This window comes from Littorina saxatilis, linkage group LG3 (assembly GCF_037325665.1).
Source record: "Littorina saxatilis isolate snail1 linkage group LG3, US_GU_Lsax_2.0, whole genome shotgun sequence".
Taxonomy (NCBI): Eukaryota; Metazoa; Mollusca; class Gastropoda; order Littorinimorpha; family Littorinidae; genus Littorina; species Littorina saxatilis.
The window spans coordinates 69,017,596-69,041,263 of NC_090247.1; the positions used below are offsets into that span (position 1 = coordinate 69,017,596).

Consider the following 23,668-nt stretch of genomic DNA (forward strand, 5'->3'; position numbering starts at 1 on the left):
TATTGATGTGTGAACAGTTATTGTTCATTGATTCCAAACCTCAACAGCAGTATTAATTTTGCTAATGATTGAAACACCGATTCACTCGCTTTTTGACTGAAATGTGCAGTTTGAAACAAGATTCAACACTGCTTATGTTAATGCCATAGCTTTTTGACTCAAGTGTGTGCCTTAATCAATGCTGGTTAGCATGTCTGCATAGTTTATTGACAAGTGTGTGATTTAAAACAGAAACAAAACTGTTTATGTGGATGCCAAACCTGAAACACAGTATTGATTTGACTTGTGTACAGTATCTGTATGACTTGTGCTGGCTGGCATGAGTGTAGTTCCTTTTTTTGCTTCCTGGCTCAAGTGTGTATAATTCAAAGCATTTTCAAGACTCAACACTATTCCTTATTTGATTTTAAGATCTGATGCCAAGTGTGTGTGTGTACAGTTCTTTTCTTTTTTTTCACTTTTTTGTCAGTTACCGTTCATTGATTGGAAACACTAATTCACTCATTGTCAGACATGTGATTTTTGACTGAAGTGTGCAATTTGAAACAGATTCAACACTGCATATGTTGATGCCATAGCTTTTTGACTGAAGTGTGCAATTTGAAACAGATTCAACACTGCTTATGTTGATGCCATAGCTTTTTGACTCCAAGTGTGTGCCTTAATCAGTGCTGGTTAGCATGTCTGTACAGTTTATGCTTTTTTTTTTATTGAAGCATGTGATTTTAGTAAGAACTAATAAATACATTGTTGTTGCAGTAACGTTTTTGTTCTTAAGACTTTTTGTTTTAAAGCTTGCGTGTGTCTTATCTGAGACATTTCTTAATTGTGAAGAATCTGGTGAGTGATTGTCAGAATGAGTGTGTATCTGTGTAATGGCTCCTTTGTTTAGTCAACAAAGTTAATATGTTGAGCCCAGCTGTCCTAAACGGAAAAATATGTGTCTGGTTTGTCTCAAAACAGTAAAGTTTCACAAAATTGAACAAAACTGTTGAAAACACACCTACTGGAGCTAACAAAGGCAGAGATTAGGTACAAATCAAAAGTAATGTGTTAAATATCACACTCACACCAGCTTCACATTCACAGAGTGACAGATTGGTAAAAATTAAAATACATATAATGTGTTCAACGCTTTATTTAACTGAACTGTCATTGTCAACATATATATAAAAATTAAAAACAAAAAACACGTAACACTGAATTCAGGGACATTTTTAGTTACTGTCTTCAGCAGCACTAAAGTAAAACGAAATAGAAAAAATAAAAAAGAAGAACAAAAAACACACACACACATTACACATTTACAGGTTCACAATAAATGTTCTAAGGTAATATCAAAGTAAGCACTAAAGCAGACACCAGACTTGATCCCAAAAAGGAAAAAAGAATCGCTTCTCCAAACATAAACATACAAAGTTAGAAATACCATTTCTCGAATAACAATGAAATGAAAACTCACACACACTGAAGCAGAAATAATAGGTAATCTAAAACTAAAGAGCTTCACACATAAACATACAAAGTTAGAAATAGAACTACAAGTTCTTGAATAATAACAAAATGAAAACTCATGCACACACACTGAAGCAGAAATTATATGTAATCTGAAACTAAAGAGCTTCGGTCAATTTCTCCAAGTATCGCACTTTAGCAACGTCACTCAATGATGTAATGTACTTCTCTTTTGGCTGGTCGACCGTTTTTATATTTAGTCAAGTTTTGACTAAATATTTTAACATCGAGGGGGAATCGAAACGAGGGTCGTGGTGTATGTGCGTGCGTGTGTGTGTGTGTGCGTGTGTGTGTGTGTGTGTGTGTAGAGCGATTCAGACTAAACTACTGGACCGATCTTTATGAAATTTGACATGAGAGTTCCTGGGTATGAAATCCCCGAACGTTTTTTTCATTTTTTTGATAAATGTCTTTGATGACGTCATATCCGGCTTTTCGTGAAAGTTGAGGCGGCACTGTCACGCCCTCATTTTTCAACCAAATTGGTTCAAATTTTGGTCAAGTAATCTTCGACGAAGCCCGGACTTCGGTATTGCATTTCAGCGTGGTGGCTTAAAAATTAATTAATGACTTTGGTCATTAAAAATCGGAAAATTGTAAAAAAAAAAAAAAATTTATAAAACGATCCAAATTTACGTTTATCTTATTCTCCATCATTTGCTGATTCCAAAAACATATAAATATGTTATATTCGGATTAAAAACAAGCTCTGAAAATTAAATATATAAAAATTATTATCAAATTTTTTTTTTCGAAATCAATTTAAAAACACTTTCATCTTATTCCTTGTCGGTTCCTGATTCCAAAAATATATAGATATGATATGTTTGGATTAAAAACACGCTCAGAAAGTTAAAACGAAGAGAGGTACAGAAAAGCGTGCTATCCTTCTCAGCGCAACGAATACCCCGCTCTTCTTGTCAATTCCACGTGCACTGCCTTTGCCACGGGCGGTGGAGTGACGATGCTACGAGTATACGGTCTTGCTGCGTTGCGTTGCGTTCAGTTTCATTCTGTGAGTTCGACAGCTACTTGACTAAATATTGTATTTTCGCCTTACGCGACTTGTTGTTCATGATTTTGACATTATTCAATTAAAACACTCCCGAATCATCGAGCGGCGCACTGACGCTACTAGCCGTTCCGTTTCTTGCCCTCCAACCCATTTCTGCGTATCACGTGACACCACTCCGAAGTACGCAAAAGGGAGACCTCCATAGACATTTTTCTGAATGTGAGCAAAATCATGCTGGATATCAATCCAATGTTAGCAAAATCTTGTGAGATATCCATCCCACAAGCTCTTTCTTAATCTTATGCTTCGAATGACATTAGAAATTTGAACATGGAGTCTGCGCCGCTCTTGCGAGATATCTGTCCTACATGCTTTGCTATGCGTAGAAGATCGCAAGAGCTAGAAATATCGAGAGGGTCTATTACATCAGTGTCAAACAATGCAATACAGGGCTACATGGAGGCCAATCTTGGAAAGTGTTCTTGACTTTTTAATTATCTGTTGAGTGTTGGGGGTTTCCTTTAATAGCAGGTATATTTTGATCAATAACAACAGACGGAAAGAAGAAAATTTGACTCGATATCAGGTGCTCAGCTACATTACCTCGACCATAGCGGGGTTTCTTGGACATCCTGATGAAATTCCCCTGACTGAAGGCTGCTTTCATTTCCGAGTAGTCCAACCAGTTGTCATCATCGTCATCTTCTTCGTCATCACTTTCCTCGCTCCTTGTCGCTGGCTGTTCGACGACATATCCTGTGACAGTTTTTAGCTGCACGGTTCCTTTGCGAGGCTCCTGCGAACTCAACATCGTGCTTTGGGCCTTTGCTTTATTACAAACTTTACGCGAAAAACTGTCTACCATCGCAGAACTTTCTTTTTCGAATAGAAAACGCGGTAAAGCTAACGTTATCAAGCGAACTGCGGAAACGCACAGATAAGAATAAACCAGATAAGGATAAAACAGTACTCAGAACGTCACTCAAGTGCTGAGCTCATTCCACACAACCACAGGCGCTTGAATCATGCTGTACACTTTCATCATGCAGTGTGTAAAGTTTAGAGGAAGAGCAAGCAGGGCGCAGCAAGAGAAATCAATTGACTTATACAGTAGTGTTTGCAGTTGTTTCTTCTTCTTGAGAATGGGCCAGTCTGTTTTTGTACATTTAATATGTTGATAGATCTGTGTTCTACAACTAATTCACCTGTTGGTGACTTCATAAAAGCCTTGTTTCCCATTGTGGTTATGATTCATGTGCCTGTAGTCTGCTTGTCTGCCTTCAAGTTGTGTGGACTTTATAGAAGTGCAATTTAAATGTTTTAAATAAAAAAAAAATGTTAATGGCGCTTTTCAACCTTTTAGCTTGTTTAGTCCATGTCCCCTAGTTCTGCACAGAAATTTTAAAAAGATGTCTTCAAAACTGAATTAAGTTGGGAATATCAGTCATTACATGTATCATAAATATTGCTCCAGCATTGAAATGGAACATTCAGACAATTTCTATCTATGTTATTTCTTGAACATATCTGCAAGCACCCATGCACGATCAAGCCTGCGTCTCCTGCGTCGGCCTCAAGCGGCAACCTCGAAGTGGACGTCGCAGCAACCACAGCCAACAGCTGGGAATAATCCCGTGCCGCACAGACTACAGAAAGTTTTCTTTCTTCCCGAGGACCACTGTCGACTGGAACTCCCTCCCATCATCAGATGTTGTCGAGGCCCCCTCCTATAATGCCTTCTGCTTGAGGGCAATGATCGAGGGCCATACAGGCACAGTAACCGCCCTCCCCCTGCCCCACCTCTTCATCTTTGTTAAGGACACACACTTGCACTTCGCCAACATGTTAATAATGGTCAATTCATTGATCGCTGAACATTATTGGAAGAAGAAGAAGAAGAAGAAGAAGCACACCCACACAATGACATACACAGACATGCACAAACGCTCACAGAGACAGACACATGCATGCAGACAAAGAGAAACAAACAAACACACAGAGAAAACTGAGACACACACAGACACAACCCAGACATACATTCACACACGGAGGGAGGGAAGTATATTTGAGCAGCTCACATAAAAACATAAACCAAATCTGGACAGGGTGTGTCATTTGTCTGGTGTATTTATTTCAAAAAGTGATTCATTCAGATGAAATACATGTAAATACGAATCCTAGTACTTGTAAAGCTATTCACACGACAACAAAAACACGGATCATTCACAGAATGATGCAAATCATTGCTTCATGATGTTAATGTAAATATAAATCTTGAGTTGGCATGTTAAACACAATTTTAAAGCAGCTGTTAAGTGACATCTTGGGAAAAAGCTGACACTTTATGGCTTCCAGCTACTGAATGCCAAACCAACAAGAGGCGAAGCCTTCAAGGCTCACGTAAGAAATCGACAAACAGTAACACAAACTCAATCACTCCGTCACACATACACACACACACATAGGTGACACTGTGCAAGAAAGCGAGACACTAGATCTAGATCTGTTTGTCTGCATGTAGCCTACTTACAGGGACACGACTGCCAACTAGTCTCGGCCCGCTCAAAATAACAATGACCGAGACTTTCAGTAATTCCTTCGCGTGACGTCTAACCCTCTTACGCCATAATGTGACGTCTTCAAATGTTAAAGTTTCTATCACATACACACACACACACACAGACAAAGTTAATCATCGCATAGGCTACACTTACGTGAGCCAAAAAGGGGTTGTCAAAGGATAACAAAAATCAAAAATACAAATCAAAAATGTACAGTCAAACCTACCCTCTGAATAACGACCACCCAAAAGAAGCGCTGGCGTTTTTTTCTCTAAATAATTCACCTTTCAATTTTTTCATTTTCATTTCATTTACTTTACTATAGTTCCCAATGCTAGGAAATTGGGGTCGCTTCCATCCAGTGGAAAGCTAGCAGCAACAAGAGTCGCGCTACCAAGGTGTGTGTGCAATCAGAATAATCCAGGTCTTTTACAAGCCATTGTGTGACATGGGGTTGGACATGGATACCATCTCTGAATCTGCGCAAAGTTGACCCGTGTCCGTCCCAGCCTGGATTCGAACCCGTGAGTCTAGGATCACAACATCGGTGCTCTATTGATTAAGCTTCCCATAGTGACCACCAGTCATCTTCTTCTTCTTCTGCGTTCGTGGGCTGAAACTCCCACATTCACTCATGTTTTTAGCACGAGTCGATTTTTACCTGTACGACCGTTTTTACCCCGCCATTCAGGCAGCATACGCCGATTTCGGGGGATAACAAACTTTCAAATTCTAACATTTCAGATCTAAACTAGAGAGATACCTGTCACCCCCAAATTTCTTCTGTTATCCTCTTTTGACAAATGGAACTCTGTAGATTGTAAAAAGTATCACAGTATGCTAACTAGGCAAAAAACAGAAAAAGCACAGAGAAAAAAGCATTTCGTCTGAAAACAGACATGGCAAAATATTCAGTTTTCCCCCTGAAAACCTGTGTTATGAGCACATTATGTTATGTAAAAAGTTATATGCCCTCAGCTGTTTCTAAATTGTCTCTGAAACTGTTGTGTGCAAATCTGTCTAGTACATGTATGTATGAATTTGCACAGATGTATTTATACACTAGAAAATACATGAACGCTGGAAAAAAGTATACACACTAGAAAAATACATGCACACTAAATAATTACATGAATCGCTCAGAAGTCACGTACTGAGACTAAGTCGATTGGCTAAATTTCTGCCATGTGAATTTTTCCGACAATTTAGTCCCAATTTAAAGGCACAGTAAGCCTCCCGTAAACCATCACAGATACTGTCAGGCTTTAACACACAGTACAAACACCCTTCCATTTGAACGCTCACCAAACGGGAACATCCTAGGTGCCCTACGTAAAGAGCGAGCAATTTTTGAAGAATTAATTTTGCGGATTGTCTCCTCACACATTCGGACCGTGGTGCGTTTTGGAGCTAAACCTAACTTTTAAAACCTAAATAATAAATTGACAGCTTGTTACACAAACATTCTTAAATCATAAAGGAATTCTTTTTTATCAAGACAAGATCAGTACAATATCGAAGTTTTGAAAGTTTGAAAAAAGAAAAGCCCGGAAGCAGGGTCACGCAAGGTCGTGGTTCTCGTAGCAGACGACGGTTTATGCCTATCGCCAGTTCCTCTGAACAGTCAAAAGCCATCGCTAGAGTTCTTGTGAACCACAGCCATTTGTTTCGTGCATAGTCAGAGGTACATAATAACGTGCTATTGCAGATAAGCTCACAGCAAATTACAAACTGACGACAACATTGTGAAAAAGGGAAACTGGATCACACGGGTTCACAATGGCTCAGGGGTAAGATAAACCACGCCAAAAAAAATTCTTTGAAAATTGCTCGCTCTTCACGGAGGGCACCTAGGATGTTCTCAAGCAGTGAGTGTTTAAATGAAAGGGTGTTTGTACTGTGTGTAAAAGCCTAACAGTATCTGTGATTGTTTACGGGAGGCTTACTGTGCCTTTAACAGCTACTTGAAAACCAACCAACTTGGTTCTGAAAAAAATCGCTTGAAAGTTGGTGGAAAGTTGATTGTAAGTCTGCAGCCCTTTTATAAAAGAAAGAACGCATCAATAGTGTCACAAAAAAATACAGTCTGTAACCCAAACTTGTTTAGTTTTTAATATTTCACTGCAGAAAACTGTAATCCCAAAACAGATCAGACTGCTGACGTTCTGAACACACGAAAATTGTCCTTTGTCGGCACAAGTTATTCTCAACAATCACAATCACAACTGATTTAATCACGCCAGCTTTTATTACGAAAAAGTTGCAACCATACCATGATACATGTGAAAAACTCAAATGAGTATATGTGTGTAGATAAACTCTGAATAACCAAACGCACAAAGAAAAACTGAACAGATCTTTTTAGCATCAATGTTGAATTAGAAATAACAAGTGCAATGGAAACATAAACCAGTAGCGCTGACCGCTTGACAGTTATATTTCTGTTATCACACAATATGATTCACAACAAAAAGGTAAACAAGAAAGCTTCGAAAAATCACTTTTTTTTTCTCACACGAAAGTTCAAGTTTCACAATTCTCTAACAAGCCCTTCAAATAGAGATATACATAGAGAGAGAGATAGAGAGAGAGCAAGAGTGTGTGAGAGACAAAGCGAGAGCATGTGTGTGTGTGTGTGTGTGTGTGTGTGTGTGTGTGTGTATGTGTGTGTGTATGTGTGTGTGAGTGTGTGTGTGTGAGTGTGTGAGTGTGTGTGTGTGTGTGTGTGTGTGTGTGTGTGTGTGTGTGTGTGTGTGTGTGTGTGTGTGCCTGCCCATACATATGTGTTTGCAGATCTGTGTTTGTTACTGCTGGCTATATGAGTACATGAAATGTATATAGAGGTTACAACACGAGTGGTTTTTTATATGGCTTGTATTTCAGTCAAGACCCAGCGGATGAATATCAAGGGACTCACGAGCCGCTGGCGAGTGAGTTCCTTTGATATTCCTGCTGGGTCTTGACTGAAATACAAGCCATATACAAAATCACGAGTGTTGTAAACTGTATATCCCATTAAGATCCAAAAGACAATGTGTGACGGAAACATCATGCTTTAGTTGTCTGTTCAGATGAGGCACCTCTGTACATACATTATTCTAAAGGCACGACTGTTGATCTATGTCAAGTCGGTGCATAATGGTGGCTTGGTTGTCCCCGTCAGCTGAAAGCCTCTTACACGGATTTGACTGAATACCTAGTGGTTACACACGCATCTCCTGGACAGGACACCTTCATCGTCTATAAGGGCCTACTGCACCGCAGAAGAGCAAGAAAAACTCGCAAATTGCATCGAACAGCTTGTCCAGAGAACAGTCGTAGTCGATGATGTACCGATAAGAACGCGTGTACCAGGTACACTGTAACTTCACATGAGCATAACATTGCTTCTCGAACCCACAACCGTTGAACGCAGAAGAAGAAGCTTCTCGAACGGACTGGGTTTTTAATGATTGCTAGTTTGACTTCTGTTTTAGTTGAGAGCACGAGCACACACACTCAAACACATACGGCTTGTCATGTTGATCACAAGAGAGAAACAGAACTGCGAATAGAAAGAAACATAACAGATTACGTCCCCATAATATGACGCGATGGATGACAGACTTCATGAAATCTATGACGCTGTGATGATAGTCTCGGCAAGACGAGACCAAAACTAAGCTATAGCACTGAACGACTCTCGCGCATGTTCTCAAAAGTGTGGTGACCCCTTGCACATCCGGTCTAACAGGTACATTTGCTTTTGGAATGTCAAGGACGACAAAAAGTAGATCCAGCTATGATGTATTTCGTGCACCCTTATTTATCCACTATTTTATGTGTTAGAAGAGTGCAATAGTTATATCATGGATTTGACAAGAGTACAATGGAAATACAAGAAATATACCTAGAGTACATTTACAGAGACAAAGAAGGGAGGTCATGGGATATATATATATATCCCATGACCTCCCTTCTTTGTCTCTGTTACTTCAGTATGGGTATATATGTTGTATTTGTATAGCTCAATAAATACATCATGGACTCAAAAAAATATATGATAGTGCAGATTCCGATTTGGGCGAAGAACTACTTTGCTCCCGACCTTTGACCTCGCGCCGAACAATGTGACACATTTGTATGAAGTTCTAAAATCGTATTGCACGGCTCAGAAAACCATATCAGTTGCACGCAAAAATGAATCTCAGAACTGATCTGATGTATGAGATGCAATAAGCAAAAGTTTCTTTCATTATGAAAGCAATGCAGGTCGAAAAAAACGAACATTCAACTTACAAGATAACCAGATGCTAGCGAACCAAAACAAAAACACGAGTACCCTCCCCTTGCATCGTTAGCAGACGACTTTTGAGAATCTGTCGTTAGTGTGTTTTGGTGTGCGCCTTCAGCTATCAAACATCGGCTGTTTCACGTGTTTTGCGAGCAAGTCTACTCTTTTGCCTGGCTCTGCAGTAAGTCCACATATTTTTCCGTAATCCAGTCATATTCCTTCAAAATGCAATCAATCGGCGGTGACAGACGTGTCGGTCGCGTTTTCCTCACTGTGTGACCCATACCAGTTTAAGTTCATCCATGCAAACACACTCGCAAAACAGTTTATCACGTAGATACATTTCAAATAGGGAGCAAATGGTTAAATCTAAACCTACATATTTGTTCCCTAAAATTTGTTTCTCTGTCAATAAGCCTAATTACACACGTTCGAGAAAAACAACGTGGAATCAATTCTGAATCGAGTAAGCCAAATGGGTCCCAAACCCGTTTCGCCCGTTCTGCCGACCTGAAACGCAAAACAAAAGAATTGTGCGCTTCAACTAAATTAATTTCTATTCGACTTCATTACTTTCTTGCAACTTATGAACCTTTACTTAAAGCTTTTAAATGGTCTGAAAGTAGTGTTACCGCGTACTTATCGATGCACTCATTCGTTTTATTTTTTCAGCGACGGTCACTTAGTTTAAGGTTGCAAAAGGGCTAAGTCTCGCTGGCAACAGTTTTACCCTGCACAGATCGCAACAGTGCCGCTAGTAGTCTACACTTTGTGTTTGATGGTAGAATGGGATATACAGATTACAACACTCGTGGTTTTTTATATGGCTTGTATTTCAGTCAAGACCCAGCGGGAATATCAATCGAGAGCCACTCGCCAGAGGCTCGTGTCTCCCGATGATATTCATCCGCTGGGTCTTGACTGAAATACAAGCCATATAAAAAACCACTCGTGTTGTAACCTATACATATATTTGTTCAGCTACCTATGCAGAAGAAAAAACAATCTGCAGGTACAACTTTCTTTTGTCATGTTTCAAAAAACCTTCAAAAACACAGATCTATCTTGGGATATAAATTTTGCACCAGTATGAGGTCACAACATACATTATCTCTGCTTACACAAGGTATTTACTGAAGATTATTATGTTACAATGTTTGGGAAAAAAAGGACATAAGTCATACAACACACTTTTGATTACATGCAAAAAATATATTGGCAAGTGAACATTTACTGGTTTTCTGGATCTGGTAAGGGTACGTTGCAGGAGCCAGTATTGGCTATCGTCGCAACGGAAACTGGGGGCTTTTTGGACTTTACCGCGTTCAATTTATGTACATATTCCATGTTTTCTTGTGTATTTCTTAGGTATTTTACGAACTGGTGAGAAATGACCAGTGCAGATCCTGGCTTCACCAGAAATAGATCGCTCGTTTACGATGACAAGTTACAACAAAGATTACCGATACACTGGTTTAATTACATTTGCAGAGTAAACCTGACATGGAAACACAAACCAGTGGTGCTAAACAGTTGACCATTTCTTCTTCTTTTTCTTTGTTCATGAGCTGAAACTCCCACGTTCACTTTTGTGTTTGTATGAGTGGGTTTTTATGTGTATGATCGTTTTGGCCCTGCCATTTAAGCAGCCATACGCCGATTTCGGAGGAAGTGGACCATTTTATTTCTGATATTTTCAGATAAAAAAAATAAAAAAAATAAAAATAAAAATTAGACATTTCTTGTAAGCACCACCCCTGCTGTGCATAACTACAGAGATACAGTGGTACCTGCCATGAAAGGACCCCCTGGGGACCAGCCAAAAGTGTCCCTACATGGCAGGTGGCTCCACACGGCAGGAATAGGTCATGTTGGATAATATCAACTGTTGTTCCTTATTGGCAGGTGTCCCCTCCATCAGAGGGGCCTCACATCACAGGTACCACTGTGGTGTATCAACAACTACTGGGCTAGTCCTGCACTTTGTGCCATGGTGAAGAAAATGTTGTCTCTGTCTCTTAGAAGATTGCTTGGACTGTCGAACGCCGCTACCTCCCCCTTGTCAAGCACCAAAATTCTGAAAATATACACAAGGACAAAGTTAATGTGCTGGTGACTTTGCAAAAAGACAAAGATGCACACACACAGGCACACACACGAGCGCACACATGCATGTACGCCCACACGCAAACACTGACACACACGCACGCACACACATATACAAGCACACGCACACACACACATACACGCACACATGCATGTACGCCCACATGCAAACACTGACACACACGCACACACACACATATACAAGCACACGCACGCACACACATACACGCACACACATGCATGTACGCCCACAGGCAAACACTGACACACACGCACACACACACATATACAAGCACACGCACGCACACACATACACGCACACACATGCATGTACGCCCACAGGCAAACACTGACACACACGCACGCACATACATATTCAAGCACACGCACACACACATACACGCACACACATGCATGTACGCCCACAGGCAAACACTGACACACACACACACACACACATATACAAGCACACGCACGCACACACATACATGCACACACATGCATGTACGCCCACAGGCAAACACTGACACACACACACGCACACACATATACAAGCACACACACACACACACATACACGCACACACATGCATGTACGCCCACATGCAAACACTGACACACACGCACGCACATACATATACAAGCATACACACGCACGCACACACATACATGCACACACATGCATGTACGCCCACACGCAAACACTGACACACACGCACGCACACACATATACAAGCACACGCATGCACACACATACACGCACACACATGCATGTACGCCCACATGTAAACACTGACACACACGCACTCACGCACATATACAAGCACACACACGCACGCACACACATACACGCACACACATGAATGTACGCCCACACGCAAACACTGACACACACGCATGCACACACATATACAAGCACACACACGCACGCACACACATACACGCACACACATGCATGTACGCCCACAGGCAAACACTGACACACACACACACACACACATATACAAGCACACGCACGCACACACATACACGCACACACATGCATGTACGCCCACATGCAAACACTGACACACAGGCACGCACACACATATACAAGCACACGCACACACATGCATGTACGCCCACACGCAAACACTGACACACACACACACACACACATATACAAGCACACACACACACACATACACACACACACATGCATGTACGCCCACATGCAAACACTGACACACATGCACGCACACATATACAAGCACACGCACACACACACATACACGCACACACATGCATGTACGCCCACATGCAAACACTGACACACACGCACGCACATACATATACAAGCACACGCATGCACACACACACCCTCCTAAGAACCAAGCAAATAAGCAAAACAACAAACACACAACAAAATGCAGCCTGTTCCCTCCAAAACAATCGACAGTACTGCAAGGATTCTGTCAAAATTGTGGACAACACACTCGAGAGCAAACACAAAAACATCATACCACCAACAGAATGGTCATCTCATTAATGCGGCTCACAACAAAATAAGTGAATGTTCACCTGTCATAGTCCATGACTGTGTTGAGTCGATGAGCAATAGTGAGCACAGTGCAGTCGTTAAACTCTTCTCGGATCGTCTGCTGAATCAGTTCGTCTGTTTCCATGTCAACGGCAGCTGTGGCTTCATCGAGAATCAGCACTTTGGTTTTGCGTAGCAATGATCTTGCTAGACACAGCAGCTGTCTCTGTCCCACACTGTAATAAGACAGGTCACAAATACTGAGAATACTGGGGTTTCTTCTTCTTCGTTCATGGGCTGAAAGCCCCACGGCTTTTTCATTTTCATTTTCATTTCATTTCATTTTCATTACTTTATTGTCCCATCGCTGGGAAATTCGAGTCGCTTCCTCCCAGTGGAAAGCTAGCAGCAACGGAGTCGCGCTACCCAGGTGTCTGCGTGTTTAGGTGTATTCAGCCACCTGCACTTATGGCAGAATGACCAAGGTCTTTTACGTGCCATTGTGATGACACGGGGGTGGGACATGGCTTCTGTCTCTGGGTCTGCACATAAAGTTGACCCGTGTCCGTCCCGGCCCGAATTCGATCCTGCGACCTTCCGATCACAAGTCCAGTGCTCTACCAACTGAGCTACCGGGCCCCCATTTACGTGCATGACCATTTTTACCCTGCCATTTAGGCAGCCATACGCCGCTTTTGGGGGATGTATGCTTGGTAATTTCGTGTTTCGATAACCTACCGAACTCTGACATGGATTACAGGATCTTTCCATGCGCATTTGGTCTTGTGCTTGCGTGTACACACGAAGGAGGATAAGGCACTAGCAGGTCTACACAAAAAACTGACCTAAAAGATCGGACTGATCTTCACCATTAACCCACCAGACGTGGCCGGAATTCAAACCCACGACCTTCCGCTTTGGAGGCTGATGTCTTATCCACAAGGTCATTGCGCCCGTCGTGTTACTATCAATATATGTCGTCATCAAACTCACCTGAGATTTTCCCCTCCCTCCCCGCACTCGTGCTCCAGGGAGTCAGGTAGGGAGTCGACGTAGGCTTTCAGGTGAGCGTGCTCCAGTGACTGCCACACCTGGGAGTCGCTGTACTCTCCGAACGGGTCAAGGTTCATCCGCAGACTTCCAGCGAATATCACTGGGTCCTGTAACGTCAAGGCAAAGGTAAACTAAGGTATGAAAGTAGTTAACTGCTCTTTGGGCATTAAGTGATTCAGTGTTAGTCCTAAGCATAACAAGAGGCGAAGCCTTCAAGGCTCACGTAAGAAATCGACAAACAGTAACACAAACTCAATCACTCCGTCACACATACACACACACACACACAGTAAGCATAGGTGACACTGTGCAAGAAAGCGAGACACTAGATCTAGATCTGTCTGTCTGCATGTAGCCTACTTACAGACACGACTGCCAACTAGTCTCGGCCCGCTCAAAATAACAATGACCGAGACATTCCTTCGCGTGACGTCTAACCCTCTTACGCCATAATGTGACGTCTTCAAATGACGAAATGTTAAAGTTTCTACCACAGACATACACACGCACACACGCACACACATACGCACGCACAGACAGACAAAGTTACGATCGCATAAGCTACACTTCGTGAGCCAAAAAGGAACAGCAAGGTCGAATACAATAATAACAAGGGTATCAACATTTGGCACAAAATTCTGCTGCACTTTTAAGTGCCTAATACACACAGCGTACAAAAATGTAAAGATTTAAACCAAATCAAAATTCCTGATTCCTTGAAAAACATTATTCTGTTTTAATTTTGTTTACATGTAACAACCAGTTTAACTCCACGTGTCAAATAAATTTAGAAGGTTGCACTAGTGTTGTATGAAACGGTGTTTGAACAACCCCGTGTGCAACCGGCACGGTTGGCATAGTGGTAAGGCGTCCGCCCCGTGATCGGGAGGTCGTGGGTTCGAACCCCGGCCGGGTCATACCTAAGACTTTAAAATTGGCAATCTAGTGGCGTCTGGCATTATGGGGTTAGTGCTAGGACTGGTTGGTCCGGTGTCAGAATAATGTGACTGGGTGAGACACGAAGCCTGTGCTGCGACTTCTGTCTTGTGTGTGGCGCACGTTATATGTCAAAGCAGCACCGCCCTGATATGGCCCTTCGTGGTCGGCTGGGCGTTAAGCAAACAAACAAACAAACAAACAAACAAACAAACAAACAAACCCCGTGTGCACACAGTAAATATCCCAAGTTTGCAGCGAAAGTCTCAGGGCTTGGAAAGATGAACTCACACATGCACACACAAAAATGGGTAGTGCCCCACTGTATTATGACAGCTCGCATTCCCCAGGGAGAAATTAACTGAATTCCCATGAGGGTAACCTCACAGAACTACACAATACCTTACTTTACCTTAGTTAATTTACCTTACCTTACCACACCTTACCTAAGTTTACCTTACCTTACCATTACAATCCTTACCTTACCATTACAAACCTTACCTGGTCTTACCTTACCTTAACTTACCTTACGTTACCTATTTAATTCAGCAATGCCTTCCCCAGTATTCACACTCTAGTAACACTCAAAGCTGCACCCCTGCTCAACCCTTCTTCCACAAAATACTGCGCAAAACAAAAAAAAGTGCACTGTTTCACAAAAGACAGAAAAGGTGAGATCACCTGTGGCAGAATGGTGAGTTTGGTTCTCAGATCATGCAGGCCCAGGTTGGCAATGTTAACGTTGTCCAGTCGTATAACACCCGCCGCTGGTTCGATCAGGCGGAACAGTGCCAGTGTCAGCGAAGACTTACCTGCCCCTGTTCTTCCCACAATGCCAACCTGCATAGAGAAGTAACCATGATCACTAAGGATGATTACAATGGAACCCCCTTTTTAAGACCTCTGAAATCTGAGAAAAACAGGTCTTGAAAAGGGGGAGTCTTATAATGGGGGTGGGGCGGGGATGTAGGTCAGTCGGTAGCGCGCTGGATTTGTATCCAGTTGGCCGCTGTCAGCGTGAGTTCGTCCCCACGTTCGGCGAGAGATTTATTTCTCAGAGTCAACTTTGTGTGCAGACTCTCCTCGGTGTCCGAACACCCCCGTGTGTACACGCAAGCACAAGACCAAGTGCGCACGAAAAAGATCCTGTAATCCATGTCAGAGTTCGGTGGGTTATAGAAACACGAAAATACCCAGCATGCTTCCTCCGAAAACGGCGAATGGCGTATGCCTAAATGGCGGGGTAAAAAACGGTCATACACGTAATATTCCACTTGTGCAAAAAACACGAGTGTACGTGGGAGTTTCAGCCCACGAACGCAGAAGAAGAAGAAGATAATGGGGGTGAATTTACAGAAGTAATGAACAGAAAATCAGAGAAAATAGGGTCTATAAAAAAAAAGGAGGGAGTTTTAAATTGGCAGGTCCTAAAAGGTGGGTTCCACTGTTCATACAAACACAAAATATCAAACCATTCACACCCCTACAAAATCTTGCACTGTCAACCCAGATCCCAGTCCAAGAAAGCATTGATATTCAAAAGAAAACTATCCCCGTTCTGCACTTTCAAAGTGTAAATAATAGGGTACCAAATGTCCAGCTGACACAATCAGGCTTTTAGTGTGGAAAAAGGCGCTTGCATCATGCAGCATAAGGCATTATACAAGACGCATCAGGTTAAGAAAAATGTGTTCAAGCTGTCTAACAGTTAAAATATTATTTTTGAGAAAAAGGGGAAAATCAGAGGAAGAAAAAATCTGTATGAAACTTCAAGATTTTGAAAGATTTTGTTCTGTGTCCCTCACCTTCTGCCCAGACTCAATGGTGCAGCTGATGTCCTTGAGAACCAGGTCAAGGTCGGGGCGATAACGCAAGGAGAGGTTCTCGATCTTCACCTCTCCGTGCTGAGGCCATGACATTGGAGGCCGATGACCTTTCCTGCTCCACGCAGACTGTTGGAAAGTCAAGGTCAAACACTGATTATCAAAGCAAAAAAGCCAAATAACTGCCATTGCTAGTGCTTGTTTCCATACACAAGAAATAGAACTGTAATTTTGTTACCATACACACAGAAAAAATGAAAGCTGCATTTCAGCTCACATAAAAAGTCATGCATGAATTTCGAAAAACTTTCCACCATACCGTAAGCAGGACACTGACACAACTCACCTCTGTGGCCAGCTGTGTGTATTGCTTCACCCTCTCTACAGAGACTACCTGTATTAACAGGACACAGATCACAACTCACCTCTGTGGCCAGCTCTGTGTATTGCTTCACCCTCTCTACAGAGACTACCTCTATTAACAGGACACAGATCACAACTCACCTCTGTGGCCAGCTCTGTGTATTGCTTCACCCTCTCTACAGAGACTACCTCTATTAACAGGACACAGATCACAACTCACCTCTGTGGCCAGCTCTGTGTATTGCTTCACCCTCTCTACAGAGACTACCTGTATTAACAGGACACAGATAACAGACACAACTCACCTCTGTGGCCAGCTCTGTGTATTCCTTCACCCTCTCTACAGAGACTACCTGTATTAACAGGACACAGATCACAGACACAACTCACCTCTGTGGCCAGCTCTGTGTATTCCTTCACCCTCTCTACAGAGACTACCTGTATTAACAGGACACAGATCACAGACACAACTCACCTCTGTGGCCAGCTCTGTGTATTCCTTCACCCTCTCTACAGAGACTACCTGTGTTAACAGGACACAGACACAACTCACCTCTGTGGCCAGCTGTGTGTATTGCTTCACCCTCTCTACAGAGACTACCTGTATTAACAGGACACAGGGCACAACTCACCTCTGTGGCCAGCTCTGTGTATTCCTTCACCCTCTCTACAGAGACTACCTGTATTAACAGGACACAGGGCACAACTCACCTCTGTGGCCAGCTCTGTGTATTCCTTCACCCTCTCTACAGAGACTACCTGTATTAACAGGACACAGGGCACAACTCACCTCTGTGGCCAGCTCTGTGTATTCCTTCACCCTCTCTACAGAGACTACCTGTATTAACAGGACACAGGGCACAACTCACCTCTGTGGCCAGCTCTGTGTATTCCTTCACCCTCTCTACAGAGACTACCTGTATTAACAGGACACAGGGCACAACTCACCTCTGTGGCCAGCTCTGTGTATTCCTTCACCCTCTCTACAGAGACTACCTGTATTAACAGGACACAGGGCACAGACACAACTCACCTCTGGCCAGCTCTGTGTATTCCTTCACCCTCTCTACAGAGACTACCTGTATTAACAGGACACAAACACAACTCACCTCTGTGGCCAGCTGTGTGTATTCCTTCACCCTCTTTACAGAGACTACCTGTATTAACAGGACACAGATCACAGACACAACTCACCTCTGTGGCCAGCTCTGTGTATTGCTTCACCCTCTCTACAGAGACTACCTGTATTAACAGGACACAGATCACAGACACAACTCACCTCTGTGGCCAGCTCTGTGTATTCCTTCACCCTCTCTACAGAGACTACCTGTATTAACAGGACACAGACACAACTCACTTCTGTGGCCAGCTCTGTGTATTCCTTCACCCTCTCTACAGAGACGACCTGTATTAACAGATCACAGACACAACTCACCTCTGTGGCCAGCTGTGTGTATTCCTTCACCCTCTCTACAGAGACTACCTGTATTAACAGGACACAGACACAACTCACCTCTGTGGCCAGCTCTGTGTATTCCTTCACCCTCTCTACAGAGACGACCTGTATTAACAGATCACAGACACAACTCACCTCTGTGGCCAGCTGTGTGTATTCCTTCACCCTCTCTACAGAGACTACCTGTATTAACAGGACACAGACACAACTCACCTCTGGCCAGCTGTGTGTATTCCTTCACCCTCTCTACAGAGACTACCTGTATTAACAGGACACAGACACAACTCACCTCTGGCCAGCTCTGTGTATTCCTTCACCCTCTCTACAGAGACTACCTGTATTAACAGGACACAGATCACAGACACAACTCACCTCTGTGGCCAGCTCTGTGTATTGCTTCACCCTCTCTACAGAGACTACCTGTATTAACAGGACACAGACACAACTCACCTCTGTGGCCAGCTCTGTGTATTCCTTCACCCTCTCCACAGAGACCACCTGAGTTTCCAAGTCACTTATCATGCGGACCAGCCAGTTCAGGTTGGTGGTGATCTGAAAATATATAAATTATATACAGATTGTCAGTAATACTACCTGTGTGTGTGTGAGTGTTTGTGTGTGTGTGTGTGTGTGTGTGTGTGTGTGTGTGTGTGTGTGCAGGCTTTGTCTAAACACACTGATCAACCATCTTTTTCTGTCAAAAAGTAAGGTATTGAGCATGACGGCACATATTGAATGGCATTCTCAGTACACTCCTGCATAAGCCATCAACTGTAGAATATTTTTGTAAAGACTTCAGCTACATTTAATTTACGTAGCATATTTTCTAAGTATTTTGTTCTTCCTTTTAGGTCTCAGTTCCAATCCAGTGACAAAATGCATTCTGATGTTCGCTTGTACCGACTCTTCTGTACGCTCCCCAGTGCCTGCCATAAATATCTGAGTTGTGAACAATTAAAACCTTCATAGCCAATAAGTTATCACTCACACTGACACGCATTCATACAGATTTTGCTATGAGGTTCTCTCACAATAGTTTCATTTTCCTCCAGCAGAATCTGAACAATTGGAAATTGTATTGGAGACAGCAATGAGACAGGGTATAAAACTAATGTGACAGGATGACGCAGTAGTCTCTCTCGTCACGGGCAGTGACTCTGCAATGATGGAGTTGTTCTTTTCTTTCTTTATTTGGTGTTTAACGTCGTTTTCAACCACGAAGGTTATATCGCGACAGGGGAAGGGGGGAGATGGGATAGAGCCACTTGTCAATTGTTTCTTGTTCACAAAAGCACTAATAAAAAAATTGCTCCAGGGGCTTGCAACGTAGTACAATATATGACCTTACTGGGAGAATGCAAGTTTCCAGTACAAAGGTCTTAACATTTCTTACATACTGCTTGACTAAAATCTTTACAAACAGTGACTATATTCTATGCAAGAAACACTTAACAAGGGTAAAAGGAGAAGAATCCGTTAGGTCGCCTCTTACGACATGCTGGGGAGCATCGGGTAAATTCTTCCCCCTAACCCACGGGGGGGTGATGGAGTTGTCTCCCTGCGAAAATGTGAGCTATTTAAAGTAGCTCGACATTTTTTTGTACATTGGAAGACAGCACAAAAACCGTGAAATGTGGAATGGCTGTTTGTGATGGGGTCTTGCTGCAGTTGTCACTTTGCATGCTCCTGAGAACCTTTGCGTACATATAGTAGTTTTTGTAGGGCTAAGAAATCAGCTCTAAAATTCTCAACCCTGTTCAACTGGCTTTGACTCCAAAGGTGATTGTTGTTATTCATGCACTCAGTTACATGAAGAGCAACGGACCTCCAGCGCATATGAAACGGACAGCCCCACAAGGCCGCCAGTGATGGTGTCCTTCAGAGCAACGGCCACGGTGGCTGCAACCAGCACGATGACGTTCCCCAGAAACTCCAGCCGGAAGCCAAGCCATCTGAAACAAACGCAATACAGTGGAACCCCCCTTTTAAGACCTACAAAAATATAAGAAAATCTGGTCTTGGCGTCTTAAAATGGGGGTACATTTACACAGGTTATGAACAGAAAATGTGAAAAGCCGAAACAGCGTTTGGCTGCATGTGGTCAGCGTTTTTCTGTAAGGGGTTGCTTCCCTTAACTTAACTTGACGGGAAGCGGATTTTCAGACCCATAGGATCTCAACCTGTGTCAATGCTTATATGTGATTTGGAGTAAGAATACGTAATTTAATGGCCGAGTAAAAAGTGTCATACACGTTAAAAACGCGGGAATTTAAGCTCATGAACGAGAAAAAAAGAAGATACCATGTAAAACCCTTAACAGATCTGTTGGGCTGAACATAATGCTTAACATTAAAAGAAAGTACCTTTAACTCTAACCTTGCTAATGACTGAAACAGAAAGCATAGGCCCATATTATAAAAGAAGCATCAGTCTAGATTTTTATATTTTCTTAGCTAAAGGGAGACTTCCTATTGTTGATGCTAAAAAGGAAAATAAAACCTCAAAGCAATCGGCACCTGTTTGCTGTGTAACTGGAGAAACCAAAGACCTGGTTGCTGTCGACACGCCTCTCTGACTCTTCGATGAAGCGTGTCTGTTTGCCGAACGCTCGGATGACGCTGGCGCCAGATATCGTCTCTCCGAAGTAATTGTAGATGGGGGATCTGGTCTTGGATTCCAGTCTCTTCAGCTGTCTGGATGTCGGGATGTAGAATCTCTGGGGAGAAAAGAACAGTCAAGAGAATCATACATGGACTGACTTTAGTGCAGTAGAACCCACCCTGTAAGACCCCCCCAATTTGAGACCTTTTTGTTAAGACCTGACTTTTTCAGATTAAAAAAACAAGAAAGGTAAGTTGTTGGAACATTTAAATATGGACAAAACAAAAGGTTACATTCACAGATATTTCCACCCAGTGGTCTTGTAAGTGCACAGACAAACACTAATTAGACAAACACTAATTAGACAAACACTAATTAGACAAACACTAATTAGACAACACTAATTAGACAAACACTAATTAGACAAACACTAATTAGACAAAACTTATCTGACAAAATGTTCAGCCGCTTGTATGGAAGACACAAGCTAGGCAATGATACATTCAATCACCAAAAAAGAACAACATTTTAACCACACAAAATTTACCTGTATAAGCATGTAGAGAACGAACAGCGGCAGTACTGCTACCAAGAAGTAGGGCGTACTGTAACTAATGACGATCAGCGTGCTAAGGACGATGCAGGCACAGTCCAGCCCCATTAAGAAGGTCATGGGCAGCTCTGTGTCGATGGCGTCAATGTCCTGAGAGAAACGATTCACTATTCGACCAATGGGGGTTGTGTCGAAGAACGACATCGGAGCGCGGAAAATCCTGCTGAGCATTTTGTGGTGAATGACTCGTGAGGCATGGACGGTCCTCAGGCTTTCAATGGCAGAGTAGATGATCACAAATATAGCTGAAAACAAACAAACAAACAAATCAGTTACATTAGGGACTGGGTGGCCGAGTGGTAACGCACTTGCGCTCGGAAGCGAGAGGTTGCGTGTTCAGGCCTGGGTCAGGCCGCAATTTCCTCACCTAGGTGGTGGGTTCAAGTGCTAGTCTTTCGGATGAGACGAAAAACCGAGGTCCCTTCGTGTACACTACATTGGGGTGTGCACGTTAAAGATCCCACGATTGACAAAAGGGTCTTTCCTGGCAAAATTGTATAGGCATAGATAAAAATGTCCATCAAATACCCGTGGGACTTGGAATAAAGTAAAAAAAATTCCATCTCACACGGCATTAAGTCTCAGGAAACATGAATACATGCATGCAGGAAAAAAAAAGATATGGGTAGCGCCGTATGTATGGCAGCTCGCTTTCCCCGGGGAGAAAGCAGCCCGAATTTCCATGAGGGTAACCTCACTGGACTGTAAATCTTATCCAATCCAATCCAATTATATTCAAGTGAGTTCCACTGAGATACAGAGGACCCCCTCTTTTCAGAACCCCAACTTTAATTTTAAGACCTTGGGTTTTTCTCATTTTCTGTAAATAAATCTGTAAATGTACCCCCATTTGAAGACACTCTCCTTTTTAAGACCTGATTTTTTTCAGATTTGTTCAGTTCTTAAAGGGGGGGTTCCACTGTACACGAATCTGTTTATGAAATATAAATCAAAGATAACTCCAACATCATTATCAATATCAAAATGTATAATAGCTCGTGAGTGGCTTCAATCCCTCCAGAGAGGGCAAGGTAGTATAGTAGACATTGTTGCCATCAAAGTCCATTACCTTTGTACAACCACACACACACACGCACCAACACATGCATGCACATACGCACACACACTCTCTCTCTTCCACTCTCTTGCTAGGGCTGGTTGAAAAAAAAAAGCTCGTTTGTAATGGAAATGCCACAATCCTCATAAAATAAAATGTGACTTGATATGATCTCTCTCTCTCTCTCTTGTCTCGCTCTCTCTCTCTCTCTTTGTCTATCTCAGGTTTAAAACTAAGAACTGCACCAAGCAACACTGACAACACAAACAAAGCTCCTCTCACTCTGGGCAGCTCCAAAGCCTCCGTACAGATACAGGTAGTAGTTGTTGCGGTCAAGTCGCTCTGAGCTGTTGGCAGGGAACACGGTCAAGTTGTTAAGGTCAGGGTCATCTGTCCACTGGCTGAGCCAAATGTTGGCCAAGACCGCGCTGGCTTCGTACAGCAGGTAGACCACGACGATGATCAAGGCGTAAACATAGCCCACCGACTTGCCATACTCCTTGAATACATCCCACCTCACCTGAAAACCAGAGGAAAGGAACTTAAAAACGCACACATACCGTGAGAGTGACCCTTTTAAGACCTAAACAAATATGAGAAAATAGGTTTTAAAAGTGAGGGAGCTTTAAAATGGACGTAAATATACAGGCATTATGAACACATCATTTTGAAAATCTAGGGTCCTGAAAGATGGGATGTCTCAAAACCGGGGTGGGGGAGGGTGGGGGGGGGGGGGGGGGGGGTAGTGAGGGGAGGACAGGTGGTGTCCCATGTTCCA

The 23,668-nt window shown here is 42.7% G+C and overlaps 2 protein-coding genes across 2 annotated transcripts in view; both read right to left on the reverse strand.

Moving 5' to 3' along the window:
• The window catches only part of LOC138963100 (DNA helicase B-like), a 31,165-nt gene extending 27,722 nt beyond the window's left edge, over positions 1 to 3,443 (reverse strand). Inside the window, exon 1 of the mRNA XM_070335130.1 lies at positions 3,134 to 3,443. Within this exon, the coding sequence (XP_070191231.1) occupies positions 3,134 to 3,395 (262 nt within the window). The 5' untranslated portion in view covers positions 3,396 to 3,443. The remainder of the gene's footprint in view (positions 1 to 3,133) is intronic.
• A 1,198-nt stretch (positions 3,444 to 4,641) lies between these two features.
• The window catches only part of LOC138963097 (multidrug resistance-associated protein 1-like), a 56,290-nt gene continuing 37,263 nt past the window's right edge, over positions 4,642 to 23,668 (reverse strand). The window contains exons 20-29 of the mRNA XM_070335120.1: positions 23,173 to 23,410; positions 21,768 to 22,078; positions 21,136 to 21,335; positions 20,445 to 20,571; positions 19,070 to 19,171; positions 16,783 to 16,929; positions 15,659 to 15,817; positions 13,982 to 14,148; positions 13,030 to 13,224; positions 4,642 to 11,441 (exon numbers count right to left, since the gene is read on the reverse strand). Coding sequence (XP_070191221.1) covers positions 11,327 to 11,441; positions 13,030 to 13,224; positions 13,982 to 14,148; positions 15,659 to 15,817; positions 16,783 to 16,929; positions 19,070 to 19,171; positions 20,445 to 20,571; positions 21,136 to 21,335; positions 21,768 to 22,078; positions 23,173 to 23,410 — 1,761 coding nt within the window. The 3' untranslated portion in view covers positions 4,642 to 11,326. The remainder of the gene's footprint in view (positions 11,442 to 13,029; positions 13,225 to 13,981; positions 14,149 to 15,658; positions 15,818 to 16,782; positions 16,930 to 19,069; positions 19,172 to 20,444; positions 20,572 to 21,135; positions 21,336 to 21,767; positions 22,079 to 23,172; positions 23,411 to 23,668) is intronic.